The following is a 17,599-nucleotide window of genomic DNA, read 5'->3' on the forward strand; positions in this document are numbered from 1 at the left end:
CTCAGCCTTTCCACAGTTGACCATGCTTGTGATATAGCTGTTATGATCACAGAGAAGAGTACATTTTGGATGTTATTAAAAAATTTGATCACAGGAATTAGTCTGTTCTAAGCTCCAACATCCATTTCATTGAATTGAAAGAGTTTGTATGAAGTTGTTTAAGGCTGGTATAGAATGTGTAATAGTGTTATGGCTACAAGCCAGGGAAGAGAATTACAGCCATGAATGTTCATACCATTACGCCATCCGAAGGGGGCTGCCCTCCCGTCCCCTCATGGGGAGTAGGAGGGGAGGCTTTACTGGAGCTGGAAACTGTCCCTGCCTGGCCTGGACATCAGGAAAAGCCACATTGAGAACCAGAAGGGTGCCACCTTGCCTCAGTTGCTTCAGTGATGAGGACTTGCTATCTCTAAAAAAAAATGCAGTGAGACTTGGTCGCTTCTGCTGCTTGCTGATTTGCCTCCTCCAAAGAGCTACTGAGGAGTTATGGTGCTGAACTGGACAGCTCCGAGGTGCAACTGAACCAGCTGCAAGCCCCTCTACTTTGCATACTGTGGGTTGGTTGCACCCCTCTCCACCTCTACTGCTTTGCCTGCTCCTGCCAAGTGCCTCTGCTGCTGCCGCTACCTAAATGCCGAAGCCTCCCATACCGCTACTGCCACCTGAATTCTGAAGCCCCCCTGGGACTGCTGCTCTGGGACCCATACACTGGACCCCCTGTGCCGGACTGCTCCACCTCGCTGCCCAGCTCAGCTGCATGGAGCCCAAAACCACAGTGGGCATGAGTGGAGCAGCACTGGTGCCAAGGGAGGTGGTTTAGAAGAGGGGGGAGAAAACCCTCCGTCATTTTGTTTCCCCTTTATTCCTGGGGGGCCATGTTTGGTGGTGTTACACCATAGCTGTGGGCAAACCTTTTCCTCTATATCTTTGTAGTTACTGTTATTTCCTTTTAGCAAACTGTTATTTTTTCACTTATAATTTTGTTGCAATTTTTTTTATCCCTCCATCAAAGGGGAGCGGAGTTCGTCTTATTGGAGTTCCTGCCTCACAATGTGTTTCTTTTTAAACCAAGAAAAAAGATTAATTGTAAACTAAGTTAATATAAACTAGAAACCAGCAACATATTTAATTTGAGATTTAACAAATTATGCAGCCAGTCTTTAAAAGGACCCTTTGTAAATTGTAAGCTCTTTATAAAAAGAATATTTTTAAAGTTACTAGTCTTATGTTATAAAATGTTTTTCATCTTCTACATCTTAATTAATTTCTATATAAAGTCAATATTTAACAATTACAGTTAACCATAATTTGCTTAAGGTTTGCTGATATATACTTGGTGCATAAAATAGGCTTTTTAATAGTAGGCAGGTCTTTGGAATAGGTTAATACTGTGGCTAATCTATACTGCTCTGTTTAGTGGAAGTATTTTAAAATTAATTTATTTGATAGAAATAAAACTTTAAAGGTACTTATTTTTAGGTGAAGATGTGGAATGTTTTGGTGGCTTAATCCTTCCCATTTCACTAAGCAGGGTGTTTATTGCTGACGAAAATCCTCCAGCTTAATTCCCTTTACAGAGTGCTGTGACTGTCATGTAGTTCGTGTCATGTGCATGCTTCATGCTGCCTGACGCCTTAATGACTTGTTGCAGGATTAATCCAGTGCTAATAAGAAACAGGATTTGAGGTCTTACACAAAGCTGGGAGGAAGCAACTGTCAGTTTCCTGTTTCAGTTCTTAATACATGAAGAATCAGCAAAGGGGAATAACTTGATTTTCCTTAATCATGAGTGAACAAGATTATGAAGAAAGTGGGCCAAATCCAAGTGAGTCTCTTTAAAAGACAATACCATGGTTTTGATATCTCTTTTACTGAAACAGCAGGTTCCTGTACTTCTAGCTATATTATTATACAGAGTTATAAAGAGCTTTTGCAGTGTTGTCAATTAGAAGCAAGTTGTGCTTCATTATAATAGTAGGCTAAATAAAAGCTAAAATTTAGCGATGTTGATAAGGTAAGTGATGGATGTAGTATTAGAATCCTCCGTTATGTAAAGGAGCTGAAATTCACTTTGTCCTGCATTGCAAGATAACCTATATAAATTGTGCTAATCATTAATAAAAATAATGTAAGAAATAGATGATATAGTAAATATATTTAGACATTTCATTACTAAAAAAACTGAATAACCTGAAACTTTGAGTTAGGTTGCACTGAATTTCTAAACCCATCTTGCACAAAAATTCAGAAGCAAGATGTGTTCAAGCAAGGTTATTGATGCCTTTTCATAATTTGAATTATGACAAAGTAGTGGCTTTTAAAAATGAGTATATGTTAGAGGTCTATAGAGTGCTTCTGTATATTTTTGGATTAAAAGTGTTAAGAAATTTAATTTTTAAGATTCTATGACTTCTCTGATGTTGCCTGCCAATCAAAAACTTGGACATACAGGAAGTACATATGCATGGTGGAGAAGATAGAATTACAGGTTTTGCCACAGGCATCTTTCTTCAATGCGATACTCCTATATGTCAGCTTTACTGAATTTCAAACTTTATGTATTTTTGCCTTAAAGTCTTTAGTTACGTTAACAGTGTGCTTATTTACCCTTGTGCAAACAGGATCTAATTTTCATATTCTCATTTTGTAGTGGTTTGTTCTTAATATGACCAAATACTATCTGAATGACAATGTTACCATAGTTTTTAATAAAAACTGTTATTTTTCACCTGTATTTGGCTAACCAGAACCTACTTCAAAGTATATGGTTTATGATTAAGAGTTGCCCTTTGGAAACTGAAAAGTTAGGACTTTCCTCTGAAAGATTATTCTGCAACCATGGTTCTGCTTTAGATAACACAGCATAAAAAATGAGAAACCTCTGGTGGGAATCGAAGCTGTTTCGTTTTACACATGTACTAGTTTGGAGAAGAGTTACACATTTTCAGAGCTGAGCCATCTTATTTGAGGCCGTGTGGTTCAAAAGTCTTAGATAATTCTCATTCCTTTGAACAACACCTGTATTCTTTTGCCATATCAAAACAATCTGCTTTTATTTTTCAGATAGATGTTAAAACTTACAGCATGTGCAGAGACTTACTTTTTTGGACAAAATGTGCTTGCATACAAAAGCAGATAAGAGCATTACTTGAATATGAACAATGATGACAGTGTGTAACAGTGAGGAAGCAGTGAATCTGGAAAGGATTTAGGGGTCAGACAAGAATAGAATAGCATGAGCTTCATTTAATGCTGTAGTAAAGAGGGCTAACCTGATCCTTGGAATAGAGAGGTGATGATTATACTTCTGTAAATAGCATTGACTGCAACTGGTATTAGAAGGCTGTATTTGATTTTTAAAGTTTGAATTTTTTGGTTTTGCATAACTTAAAACCTGTAGAGAATGTTGCCACAAAAATGATTAAAAATTAGGAAAACATTTTAGGAACGTAACTATCTTACTTTTTCAGAAGAAAGCTTGAGATTATTTGAATGAGTATAGTTACTATCAAGAGAAAATACTAAATGTGAGTAGTTAAATTTGGAAGCTGTACTGAGACATTATAGCTAGAAGTTTGAAAAGAGCCAAATTTAAATAGATAAAAAACAATTTGAGATTATTTTTCAGTAATTAAACAATTTGAAACTATTAATTTTTATAAATATAAATTGATGAGGTTTTTTCTTATTTTAGTTTCTGAAAACATCGAGATACACTGGTCGAATTTCAGTATGTTTTTTCAAAGTTATAGAGCCTAATACAGAAATTAAATTCTGCAACCCACGTAAAGATGGGATATCAGATTAGATGGTCAAATATTTTTGTCCTTAATCTCTTGAACAGGCACCATAGTACAAATTTAGGATCACTTAATGATCATTTCCTTCTCTACCCAAGTCTTACTCTACCATTTTCTCTATAACAAAACCCTTGTAACACATCTTTTTCATACTTTACCACTTGTGATTCAGGGCAGAGGAGGAAGCAGAGATGGGAAAGGGAGAAAACCATTAAAAAAAGGTCATAGGTCTATGATGTAGTCATATTGTCATCAATGCTAATAAAGTTATTTTGCTTACTGTAAGCAAACTATTGCTCATTTATACACTGATTCTCTAGTGACAACATAGGCATTTATAATAAATAGTTCCATTTCTCTGAGTAACACTATGTTATGGGGATACAAATGGGTGGGTAATAAGTGTGAGAGGGGAATCACAGAATTATATGTGTTGGAAGGGACCTCTGGAGATCACCTAGTGCAACCCCCAAATGAGTGGACCACCTCTTTGGCAAAGGTGGCTTCTGAATATTTAAGCTAAACATTTGGGTTCTGTTTTACACTGTATAAAATGGGCCAGCTTAGAAGTTTAACAGTTAACATACCTGGAAGTATTCTACCTGTCAATATTTGTGAGGATCACTGCTCTGAAACTTCTGAGGAATATGAGTTTGGACAGAGTTCCATTTTTGCCTCTGTGACCAACACTTTGAATTGTGACATGCAAAACTTCTGACCTAAGCTTTGTTTGGTGTGTGAAAATGTTAACGAGAAATCGTCTGATGGCATTGGCAGTTTTAAATTTCAGCCCAGCATAGCACTGGGACAGTTTGTGTTCATTTATGTGGGTTACACTGTATAGGCAGCTGGAAGGCTGGGGGTGTATAGGAGTACACCTTGGGATTGTCTGCATGAACACCCTGAATGTTACCTTCCACACTTGAGACATGTCTCCTACCTTCTCTTGCAACTATATGTCTTGTATAGAAAAGAAAATGTAATTTATTGCAGCTAATTTCCATGTAAATATAACTATAGGCATCATTGTGCTTGAGTATCTGTAGAAGTCAAGACCAGGGATTTTTGCATGTCTCATCAACACAGAAAATACTAGACAGGCTTCTAGGAAAGGTACGTTAGTTATGGCTTTAATTTGTCTACTGGTCCATCAGTGAGCACAGAATTGTGTTAGGCTATGTGAACATTCTGTAGCAGATGAGAATTAGTAATAATAATTTTTAAAGTGAGTATGGAGGTAGAAACATTAATTTTGAAGCTTAGGCTTTGGTCACCTAATTGGGTGGAATGGAGTGTCACATCAATAGGTGGATTTTTTTCATAGGTGTTAGAAGACAGATGAAATGTTCCATAACCAAACGCTTAAAGGTTTTTTATTGTTTTATTTTGCCTTTTCTTCTGGATCTTTTAGCACTAATAGTGGTCCAAAATGAAATACTGATGCAGATTTAAGATTTTTGCCAGTAAACTCTCATAAATTCAATTACTTTCAGAAATCAAGCAACAGTAAGTGTAGATTGTTGAAGTGCTTTAAGTGCAGAAACTGGACTTCAGAAGATATGCAACTTAGAGACATATCTAAAACTACACTGGAAGTTAAAATTTTTATTGTATGTTTAACTCATCTCCACACCTGAGAAGAGTTTGAACAGATACAATTTCAAAGAAGCCTAAGGGAAAGGTGATTTGCTTTTCAAGCATTGGAACAGGCTACTCAAGAAAGTGGTTGAGTCACCATCCCTGGTGGTGTTTAAAATTTATGTAGATGTGGTGCTTAGGAACATTTAGTGTTGGACTTGGCAGTGTTAAATTGACGGTTGGACTCAATGGATCTTTTACAACCTAAATGATTCTATGATTTGACTATGTTAAAGCTTACTCATAGATTTCAAGGGAATAGGGTTGAGACATAAAGCTGTAGATGGCTTCAGACTAGTGGAATAAAGTGCCTATTTCTTTTATGTTCCATGTTACCTCAGTGGAAGCAACTGAAATAGTTTTTTCTGCTGTCTCTGTTTCACATGATGCACTGAGGGCAATATTTACAGCGTTTGTGAAAAGTGGGGACAGGTCAAGAGGAAATGGCCTCAAGATGCACCAGGGGAGGTTCAGGTTGGACATCAGGAAGAATTTTTTCACTGAAAGGGTTATTGAACATTGGAACAGGCTGCCTAGGCAGGTGGGGGAGTCACCATCCCTGGTGGTGTTCAAGAAATGACTGAATGTGGCACTTTTCCAACTTTAATGATATTATAAATGTGCTGTAACAACATTCACAAATACAAAAAGAGACAACTGTGTTAGAGAAACAGGACTTTATTGTAGTCTGGTAGTAACAGACTTTTGAAGACTAACATTAGAAAGCTTTAAAATAGGAAGAATTTTGGTTGGAAACACTGAAAAAGGGCTTGAAGAGTAGGAAACCTGAGTTCTGTGGTTTTCTCTTTGGAGTCCCTTAGGTGCATTTGACAAGACTTGTTTGTTACTGTGCTCTGAGCAAAGCTAAGTAACTCTTTGTTTAGAAATACAAGCATATAAAGGAAGGCTTCAGCTGTTCTCCTACCTACAATTTAAAATACTTTATAGTGCTAAGATACTGATTTTTATGTCTGGAGCTGATAATACTAAACTATGTTCTTTAACCTCAGAATTGTGAATATTGATTCACATTATTTCTTTGACTACCCTTTTGATGTTTTGATTTATCTGATGATACCCACTGGAGCAGTAATTCAAGTGACATTACACTCTATATGAAAGCAAAACAATACTTGAAATTTCCCAGCTCTCTTTTTGAAGAGGTTGGAAGTACACTGAAAAGAGTACTAATATTTAGCTAATAATTATGGCTGTCAGCTGTCAGTAGGTGAGAAAGTCAATAGAAGTGTGATTTCAGCAAGAGCAATATCAAGCAACCTTATTTTTATTTTTACTTGGGAATGTACCTTTTAATGAATGGTTTGTAAAACGTTTAACAAAAATAATGTAATTTCAATGAATAGAGCTAAAAGAAGAACAATGTTCCAAAAATCTTGGCAAGAAAACGCAATGTCTTAAGCAGGAAGTTCTAGTGCTCATATGGTCTTGCAAGATGATAGGAGGAATTAGCATGTATTTGTTTGAGGATGAAGTTACTTTTTATTGGCTATGGAAAAGCTAACTGAACCTTTCTCTAAGTATAATGGAACCCACTAAATGGTAAATGCCAATTTCTCAGATCATCTTCTGGCAAACAAGCATGTTCCATGTGCTGTAAAATATCTCAAGGTGCTGGTTCATGAGGGAGATTCTCTTGTGTTCACAGTTCTCCTGCTGGCCTTCCATTAAGCTCTATTGGAGGAGGGGCAAGCCTACAAGACTTGAAGCAGTGAGGGACCAATTATAAACTGTAGAGAAACAGAAAACTGTAAGTTGGAGGATATGGATGGAAGGAGAGACACTGGATAAGGAACAGTAGTGGTGGATGAATTCATCAACATTTCTCCTCTGGTTTGGGTAACTAATTCTAGTGCCCCAGTGGACAATAGTTGTCTTCTGGGCCTCTTATGATAGAGCATGGTTTCTATGTCGTGACACCAACAGTTATAGGGATACTATGAAGAGTGATATGAAATCCATCAGGGATGCAGTCCCTCTTCTACTTAAGGGACTGAGATCTATTTCTGTCTGTTCTACAATGAAGATAATACGTAATGCTGAGACTGGTGTCCATGTTTGCAAGAGCTTTCTTCTGGGTTTTTATGTGGGGAGAAGTGTCCTGGAGGGGGCAGAGGGAGGACTCAGGGGAAAAGAGTACAACTTGATCTCCAGCTGTTCCTTAATTCTGTAGTGAAGAGATTCTGTAGGTACTATTGCTGTAACTTGTGTATATAAGGGCAAAAGGGCAGGGGGACAAAGTTGCATAGGCAAGGACTAGAGATTATTTGGAAATGCCAATGTTGTGGCAGTATCAGCATGTGATAGGTTTTGTAGTGTGTGAGTTGGAAGGCAGTGAAAGCAATGCTGTGTTTTTTGAGAGGTGTGTCAGAGCAGGTCAGGGAAGCTACAGGTTAATGAGGTTTATATTTCAATGAGGGATAGAGTAAGTATTGCATGTCACAGAAGCGTCCCCACAACTTTAAAAAAATAATTCCTTTCACGTCGTTTTTTCATAAATTCCTGCGTTAACTACGTGAGATTTTTTGAGGAAGTCAGTAAAGCAATGAAAAGGTAGGCGGGGTTTTTTTCATTCTTGTTGCCCAAAAGGTTTATGTGAAGTGCTATTATCAGTTGTTTTAGGTAAACTAGAAAGGGCAGGAGAGAAATCAGTATATATGTTAAAGAATAATAAGTAAGAGTTAAGAGATGGAACACTGTACAAGGATTAGACTATTAAAATAAGCTTAATTTCCTTAAATACAGATGTTAAGTCCACATGTCCTAACACTAAGACAGTGTTTGGCACTCGCCTGCAGTGTTATTTAGAACTCGTTCATACATCAGCATCTTCTGACTATTCCTTTTACGGTATACCATGTCCTCTTTTTTTTCCTTTTGTTTCTAATTGTTGTACTTTTCCACCAGGGGATGGGATTGACAAGGAAAGTAGTCCATTTATTAATAATGCAGAGTTGGACAGAGGAAACATGTATGAAGGAAAGAATATGGCTCTCTTTGAGGTAAGTTAAATACCCCAAAAACATACTTAACCTTTAATTGGAATGAGCAAACATCTGTTTTCTTTCTGTTGTGAAATATAGTGGGGGAAAATGAATTTTAATAACTTTTTTGTAGTTTGATTCCTGCTAACATTCCATTTCAGTGGATTTGAGTGACATAATGCACTAATAGTACATTAATGTGAATACATGAAATAAAGTCTTCTTGCATTTAAGTTTTTTGGGATAGGATCTAGAAACTGTTGTTAGAGAAAGCTGCTGGAAGTTAAATCTATTAGTTTTAACACAGCAGTATTCAGTTTTAAAAGGATTAGAAAATTGATTTGTTCAACAAGGAAATCACAGACTTCTCTTAAAGCAGGAAAGCTATAAAACAAAGTTACAGGCCATGACTTAGCTGTATTGTCCAATTACAGTGTAGAGCATACCATAGCAATTTTTAATATAAACATCTACTTTATAATGGAAGTTTCATACCTTTTTAATCAAATGAGTGATTGCAATCATTTACAGAAAGGAAGTACATTTTAGCACCACTATTGCAATGAAATAGTACTTTTAGTAAAACTTAATCTAGGTTGTTCTGCTGTAGTAGTATCAACTGGTCTTGTTTTGATGCTTGCTGTTAACAATAATCAAAGTCCTTCCAATGTTGTTTGCTTAGCCATCTTGCAGTTGAATTCTTCTCAATATTTCCTTGTTGTTCTCTTACACTCATCTCTTCTTTCTGTCAAATATCTTTGCACTGAGGTTGTGGTCTTTCAGTTCATTCTATGCATAACCCAAATGTCTATTTACTATTTTCCATTGAATCTTAGAGAAAATTGTGCTAAGGATCAAAGTAATGTTGGTCATTATTTGTCTTTTTGTCGTGTCTTACTGTTTTTTGGCTCCTAGACTCTTGTTCTTCTCATGTTTTCAACTGTTAGAGTTTTTATATAAACTGTTAAAACCAAGTTTGACTATTATGACCATGATCATCATTACTTATGTCTCAGGCAAAGGTGTTTTAGTTCTTGTCTTTCTCTTGTGATCCTGATCTCTCGTCTTCTTTCCAGTATTCAATTTTTGTGTATTTGATTGAATTATCTGGTTCCATTTTTCTTGGAATCCTGTTACTGTCTATGCTTCCTCTGGATATTATTAATTGTTTTAGCATGTTTTTGTTTCATAGCAGATACTTGGCTAAAGAAAGAGGGGCTGACAGCTATGTCAAGTAATACTACATATGTGCAAGTATATGTGACATGCATATGTGCCCATATTTTCAACAAATGAATACTTTGGAATTGGTACGCATGGTTTAAGATAAAATATGTAAGCCTGCAGCTGTAGACTTCAGAGAGGTTTTTAAGCACCTCCAGAGAGGTGCTTGAGAGAATAATCTGAAATCACTCTCTAAACACAAGCAAGATGCAGGAAAAACACCCTAATGCCTCAACCCTACCAGTACAATTTCCTAAAAACTGTATTGTGATGAGAAGAGATTTTTTAAATAAACAGTGGTCTTTCTCTAAGTTTTCCTTATATTCAAGCTGCATGTTATAAGACAGTGTAAAAAAAATGAAAGACATGTTGCAACATAGCCATGTAGTGTTAAACAGCTAAGAAGAATAGAAAGTTCATTGAAAGCTGACTGGTATTTTGTCAAGCTAATTTTTTGGTTTGGGTGAATCAGGGCTGACCTGTTGAGTATGTGTTTGAAGTAGTGTTATAAAATCATGACTTTTAAAAAACCCTATTTAATTAATGTAGTATTCTTAAAAACTCAACAGGAAGAAATGGATAGTAATCCCATGGTGTCATCTCTTCTGAATAAACTAGCAAACTACACTAATCTGACTCAAGGTGTGGTGGAACATGAAGCAGATGAAGACAGCAAGCGTAAGGAAGTCAAGGTAAATAAACTTCTAAGAAATTATTGGGACAAAGCTAGCCATAAAGAGGAGCATTTTTCAACCTGAAAAGAGACTGTATGGATACCTAAAAGCAGGAGTGAGATTAGTAATACCGTGTTTAGAACTGAAGCATTTGCAGCAGGACTTATGTTAATTTGGTGTTCTTGTTAGCACATTTAGCAAGACGATGTAAAATTCCTAGGTAAAATGTGTGCAAAGCTAGGATCTGAAACCCAGAGTACACCCACTCCCCCTCTCTTCCCTTCCTCTCCCCTCTCCTCCCTTGCCCTTAATATAGTTGGATTGCCTAGGTTTTTATCTAGTTGAAATTAAGGCAAACCTGACAAGAAACAGGTCGTGTTTTTAAATCTGTAAGCATATTTGCACCAGGTTAACATGGTAGTAGTTTTTCTAGCAGCTCTCTTGGTTTAGTGTGTCAGACTAAGTATTTTTAAGACTTAATGGATGCATTCCAAGAACACTTTTTTTTTTTTTTTTTTTTTTGCATACATCAATAATATTATATTGGCAGGGGGAAGGAAGGCACGTACTCTGTTTGGCACATTGTTAAACACACTTGCTAGAAGAAAGCAACTGAATTCATCACTGGTTGTGTACTGGATGCCTGAAGTGGCTGTCTGAGCCTCTGTAGAAATGAAACATAAGGAACAGTTGGAGTCTTCAGTTAGATGTTGGATTGATCCCTCTGTGAGCAGGGAGCTGTTTTGGAAGGAGAAAGCTTGGATCAAAAAACGTGACCTGACAGAGTATAAAAACTTCCAGGCAAGGAAGGATGATGAGCTAGAACTGGTTGAGCATAGTAAATGAAACTAAGAAAATGACGATAGATACTGGGAAAGGGAAAGTGCTAGGAGTCCTTGTGTAAGAGAAGGTGTGCTGCTACTGAATTTGTATGCTGAGCTATTGTGAAAGGAGGAAAAGCGCCTGAGAATGAGTAAGAGGAAATGAGCACATTAGCAGAAGAAACCGAGTTGAAAAGGTGCTTGAAAGTAAGCTTCAAAGTAAAGCTTGTTTGACTGGAAAGGAGATTTTGATAGAAGTTGGTAGCAGGGCAGTGGGCAAGGGTGAGGAATAAAGTCCACCTGTTTGGTTTAGCTTTTTGTTTATCCTGTGTTTGTTCATGTGTGGGCTTTCTTTTTGTTTGTCTAGTTGTGCTTGATCTATTTTTGTTTCACCTCATCTGATGATACAACTTCAGATGTGAGAAAACCGAAACTGGTCTGCTCACACTTTCCTTCATTTGATCCCTGTTGTCCGCTTTGCTGCTGAGTAGAGTTTTTTCTCAATGCAGAAACATATTAGTCCCTCTGGAGCTGACCAGTCAAATGAGCTTCATGTCCTCACTAGCACTTCATCTTGTTTAGCACCATCTGGTGGCCTGATAAAACAATTCTTATGCACGTCTTAGTTTCATTTCCAAAATTAAGTGGTAGTTAAGTAGTACCTTGGCAGGGTAGCATTTTTAATGGCAAGCCTGAGACAGTGGTGTTGATGTTGCACATCGATATTGCCCAAGTGCTAAAAGTCTTTCTAGAAACCTTCTGTATGTAGCTGTTGCTTCTAACTAGAGTATTTCAAAGCCTGATTTCTTCATAAGTGTGGAAGACTAAACTTCTACATACCTTTTGTGTGTGTACACACATCTTTTGTGTGTGTCATGACCCCGATGATCACCAGCAAATAAAAAGTACAAATATATTATGTTGTAGAAGATTTTACAACTTTTTCAAAAACAAATTGTAATCACCTCTGCATTTCTTCTGTCTCTGTCTTAATACTTTCTCTGTCTTTTGTAAAAATGGAAAATACTTACTATTGAATATAATGTTTTACACCAGCTGTGTGTTAATTTGTGATCAACTTTTTGCATGACATATCTGGTATTTTGATTATGGAAGTAACTTATCTTCAATAGTAGCCTGTAAGAGGTATTTCAGAAGAAAGTTTGTAAAGCATTGCAATCAACAGATAAAGGGGCATCCTACCCCTGTCAGGGTTTCCTATGGAACAAGAGAGTTTGCTATCACAAATAGTTTTCTGTCTTTTCAGGAATTTTTCTGTGTCAGTAACCTATGAATATTTGCAAAGCTGGACACTCTGAAGTTAGCATTCAGTGTCACTTGTTATTTCTTCATGGAGCATTTATGATAAGAGTTTGTGGAATAAAGTTCTTAGGAACTAGTGCAAAGGAATTCATGTTCTCACTTTGTTTCCAGGGTCCACGAATGGGCACTTTTATTGGTGTGTATCTTCCCTGCTTGCAAAACATCTTGGGAGTCATCCTTTTCCTACGTTTAACATGGATTGTGGGAACAGCTGGAGTTCTTGAGTCTTTCATCATCGTGTTCATGTGTTGTGCTTGTGTAAGTTAACCTCTTATTCTTTTTTTTTAAACTGTTAGCCAAATCCTCTATTACAAGAGTACTGATGCCTTCTAATATATAAGTATCAGAGAAAGATAACCGTATTTAAACATATTGGTTAAATTGCACTGATATTTAACCACTATGGTTAAATTGAGAGAGATGGACTATATATATTAAAGCAGTGAGTGTCATGTGTCATTCTAATCTGTATGAAGTTTGAGTTGATTACACTTAAGCTTTTTTCTGAAGTATTATATGGATTTTAATAAATCAGCATTTAGCATGTATTTCACTGTTTACTTTGAGATCTGAACTGATCTGCTTTTCACAACTTTAGAACAACTTTAATATAAACTACAAATTGAACCAGCATTATGTCCATAAAGTAGTATTTTAGAATGTGAGACCATTAGTAGATACTGTCATAACAATGATATGATGAGTTTTTCACTACTATTGAATTGAAATAATGAACATACTATTTTGTATGTTCAGTGGTATATATTCTTCCAGTTCTTTTTAAAGACTGTCTCAAACATCTAAATTAACTGAATCTTCTACAGAATAATTTAGTACTTAATTCACATGGATATTCCAAACCAAAGATATGGTAACTGTAACATCTTACTTAAAAAAATGAATTTCTAGTTTCATTTGATCACTTTGTCTTGCCCCATCCTTCAAAAAAACCCACAGAAAACCCCCACAAACTAAAAAAAAACCCCTATAATATCTTAAATTTCTCTATTTTATCTTCCCACAGACTATGTTAACTGCAATTTCAATGAGTGCGATAGCAACAAATGGTGTAGTCCCAGGTAATGAATTTTATCTTAAATGATGAATGATCAAATGATGAAAGTTTAAGCTGGGATAAGAAATTATTATAGTCTCAAATATCAGAAGTGATGAATTTGTGTCAAGTGCATATTTTCTTTTAATTGATTTTATATACAGCTGTTTTAATATGAGATGCAGTCTTTTAACTGAATCATTTGGGAGTAAAGAACTGCAGCACATCTTTGTCATCAGTCATTTGATTCTGTTTAAATGGAAGATAAGATGCTATAATTTGAATGAATGGAGACTGGTCTTCATGCAAAGCAAATTTCTTTACAAATTTACAAATGAGACTAGTGCTTCTTTTTTCTATCCTGAATTTGCCTAGATTCCATCTAAACACTGGAGCTAGTCATCTTGTTTTCTGCAGAAATAGCAACCACTCTGCTGGCAGAAATATTTTTCTACGTAAGCACTGTAGGTTCTGCTCATCTCTGCTCTCTCCTTACATGTTCAGCATAAATAGATGAATTTCTTTGGCTTTATAATTATGGAGGATTTTTTTTAGGTGCAAAAGCAGTTAACCCTTGAAGCTCTTATCCTTTTCAGTTTCTCAACACATTAATTGATAATTCTGGTGTCCTGTCGTAGTTTGCGTTGGCTGAGCACCGCGTATCTACTGAACCTGCACCCCACTTACCCCCCACAAAAGGAAAGGGGAGGAGGGGAAGGGGGAAAAAAGAAAAAGAACTATGAAACCAAAACTACTGAGAAAAATAGTTTTATATTACACAGAAAGGAGAAGAGGTACAATTATAAAAACTGTATAGACAGAAGAGAACTAACAACAAAAACTACTTCCCCAAAACAAATGTTGTCCTTCTCCAAAGAGATAACCCGGCCATCCAGAGATATCTGGAAAAGAAGAAAAGGGCAAGCTCGCTTCCTTCCCGTCTCTTTTATATTAAAAGTGATGTAATATGGATGGAATATCTTATTGGTAGAATATACCTCAGATGATTTGTCCTAGTTCCCTTTCTCTAGTTCAGATGTTGTTGTGAACTCTGAACACTTTACCTAATGAACCTAAAGTGTTCATCACTCACAGAGCTTCTGCAGCTTAGTAAGGGGTTTCAGAACTGTTACAAAAGTTGTTGGGCAAATGTAAATGTTCCAGTTTGTGCAGGATGTAGAATAATTGTATTATAATTGTATTTCATGGGTACAGTACCATATATGAAATATAAATACAATATAAAATTTTGTTTTAAATACTTGTATTTTATAAAGAAATTTATTCAAATGAGTGTCTAGATAACTAACATGTTCTGATCTTGTCCCCCTCATATTTTTAAAGTTCATTGTAAAGATTTTGTTTAACATCTGAGTGTCACAGAAATCTTTGAAGTTGGCAGTTCTTACACTAGACAGGTCTTAATTTTCACTTTGTTGGGAGTGGTGTCAGTTTCTTAGAGAAATTATGCTTGTGCTGGAATATATGGAGAAGGCAGAAAGCACAGATAAGAACCTAGGATTGAAGGAGACCTGAGCAGCAGGATCTTTTCTTTTGCCATCATGCATGACAGCATTATATTTAATTCAAGTATTGGAGATTATTATTAATTTCTTTGTTAGTTTCTCATTTTCCATATTGAAAACATTGAAACCTGTGCAACAGGGTGCACAAGGAAGAGTTGGAATCGTCATCCTTGGAAGTGTTCAAAAACACGTAGATGTGGTGCTTAGGAACATGGTTTATTGGTGGACCTGGCAGTGTTAGGTTAATGGTTGGACTTGATGATCTTGGAGGTCTTTTCCAACCTTAATTATTCTATGAGAAACAGCTTCAGACTCTGAACTTTGACATATGTTTATTTAAAATGAAGCACTTCCTTTCTCTGTCTCCTCTTACTTCCTCATAACCTTGTTCTGAGTGGGACAAATATCATTAATTCAGGAGTAGATGGAGAGGGAACCAGAGAGTTTGCCTTGAGGGGGTTGGGTGAAATTCTCAATAGAGAGATGAAGAGCTTGAAACTTAAAGCCTTGTTGAAGGGGAATGGTACATTGGAAATGGGGTGGTGGTGGTGTAGTTTATGACTTAGAGGAAGATGATACATGTGTATGGGAAGTAAGAGAGAGAAGAACTGAAAAATTCATGTTCAAAGTGAATAATATGTGAGTATGGAAGAAAAAGCAATCCCTAGCTAACACTTTTAAATGGTACTGAAAAAAATGCCTGTGGCGAAAGTGGTAATGGTTTCATATACAGAAAATAAAAAGAATATATATCAGTGAGAAAAAAGATCTATTTTGTCCCTATCTCATAAAGCAATGATTTTGGAAATCTCTTGTTTGGTAGGGAACAGCTTGAGGTTAGAAATTGATTCACATCTATTTCTACCTGTATATCCTTTTCTAATTTACTTCTGTTTAGCTTGTGTAATTTTTTCTCTTTTTTTTGTTGGGCTTTACTTTCTGTTCCCCAGAAAATGCACATGGGAATATTAATCTTGAAATTTACATTTTAACTGTCTAGTTAGTATAGACATTGACTACAATTTTCATATTAGCACGTCAGTGGAGACACGTGCAGTGGTTATCTTGATTATGTTGATTGAATGATTCAGATTTTTGTTCTCTACTACCGTCCCTTATCTGAAGACCTGGAGGTTTTCTGTTTGTTTGGTTTCTTATTAAATTCACAGCTGGAGGCTCTTACTACATGATTTCAAGATCTTTAGGGCCAGAGTTTGGTGGAGCAGTGGGACTTTGTTTCTATTTGGGCACAACCTTTGCAGGAGCAATGTACATTCTTGGTACCATCGAAATTTTATTGGTAAGTACTAGTTTCTCTTAAGACTAAATGTATTTGGGCTGCTTTGGAAGATTGCTGATGAATGTACTTGGCCTGAAATGCATTCTAGTTTGTTAATGTTTTGATACTACGTTCTCAATATATTGATATTTATTCTTACTCTTGACTGTTTGAAAAAGCTAGATTCTTATCGATATTACAAAAATAAATTAAAGGCTGTTTGATGTATGTTTTTTCTACTTAAAGTAGGAACCAAATAGAACTCCTCTCCTTCCAAATTAAAGTCTGTGAACCTGGATCAGACAGGCATTCCCAGGGTAACTCACAGAAACTTTTCAACTTCTACAATACTTTGCACTGCCATGTACACTGACTGCTGCCCAATGAAAAGTTGTGAAGAACATGAAGGTCATGTTGCCAGTGAGTCAGGAATTAAGAATTTGTCCCAATTTCTCCTTTCCAAACTACTGGTTTTGAATTTTCATATATTTGTAAAGATGCTGTGGAAAACTGCCCGTATGGCAATGGCGCAGCTACTGTGGCTGTGCTTCATCCAGGAGGGGCCAGACAGTTACTATTCATCATATTGGAAACTGCAGATATGCACAAGAGGTACTTCAGAATTGTTCCTTGTTACGTACTAAGACCCACTTCATTAAATCGAGACTTTCTTGAATTTAAAGTAGAGATAGTCCTCACTACTGCTTGCTTTGGCAATCTGATCTATAGTAGCAACACCAGCACCATGTCAAATTGTGAGTTGAATTTGGTGCACTGTTCTCCCTATTAAAGGGTCGTGCTGGGTATGTGTTACTAATAAATATATATGAGGTTCAGCTGTGCAATTTGAAATAAAATGCTGCCCAAGATATCTGACAAAGACTGCAAAACAGACCCTTGTCATATCTACAAGGCACAAGTATTGCTTTTTTTTTCTCTGATGAGGCCGTGGATTATTTGGAAGGACAGGAATCAGTCATCTGCCTGTGGTTTTCCCTAGCAAAGGCTGTGAACAACAGGGCAACATAGTACATAAGAAAATCTTAGTGGATTACTGGCATACAGAGCCTCTACAGAGCCTGATACTTCTGCAACATTGCAATGCAAGAGTTTCTAACAATATATAAATATTCCTTCTGTAATCAGTTTTTCAGTTTGCTTTTTTTCCTTCCATGATGATGTGACACTTGTCATCTCTTCTAGCATTCTAGTAAATATTAATGTACTAAATTTAATTTAAGAAAATTCTGGTGAAAAG

At 36.3% G+C, this 17,599-nt stretch overlaps 1 protein-coding gene across 2 annotated transcripts in view; it reads left to right on the forward strand.

Annotated features, from left to right (window-relative positions):
- LOC126635222 (solute carrier family 12 member 7-like) overlaps positions 1-17,599 on the forward strand; it is a 67,647-nt gene that overhangs the window by 4,871 nt on the left and 45,177 nt on the right. For both annotated transcript variants that reach the window (XM_050306262.1, XM_050306255.1), the window contains exons 2-6: positions 8,364-8,458; positions 10,234-10,356; positions 12,594-12,740; positions 13,507-13,561; positions 16,232-16,362. In XM_050306262.1, the coding sequence (XP_050162219.1) occupies positions 8,364-8,458; positions 10,234-10,356; positions 12,594-12,740; positions 13,507-13,561; positions 16,232-16,362 (551 nt within the window). The remainder of the gene's footprint in view (positions 1-8,363; positions 8,459-10,233; positions 10,357-12,593; positions 12,741-13,506; positions 13,562-16,231; positions 16,363-17,599) is intronic.

The sequence above is a fragment of the Myiozetetes cayanensis genome, unplaced genomic scaffold, assembly GCF_022539395.1.
Source record: "Myiozetetes cayanensis isolate MyiCay16 unplaced genomic scaffold, myiCay2020 scf1, whole genome shotgun sequence".
In the NCBI taxonomy this organism is placed as follows: Eukaryota; Metazoa; Chordata; class Aves; order Passeriformes; family Tyrannidae; genus Myiozetetes; species Myiozetetes cayanensis.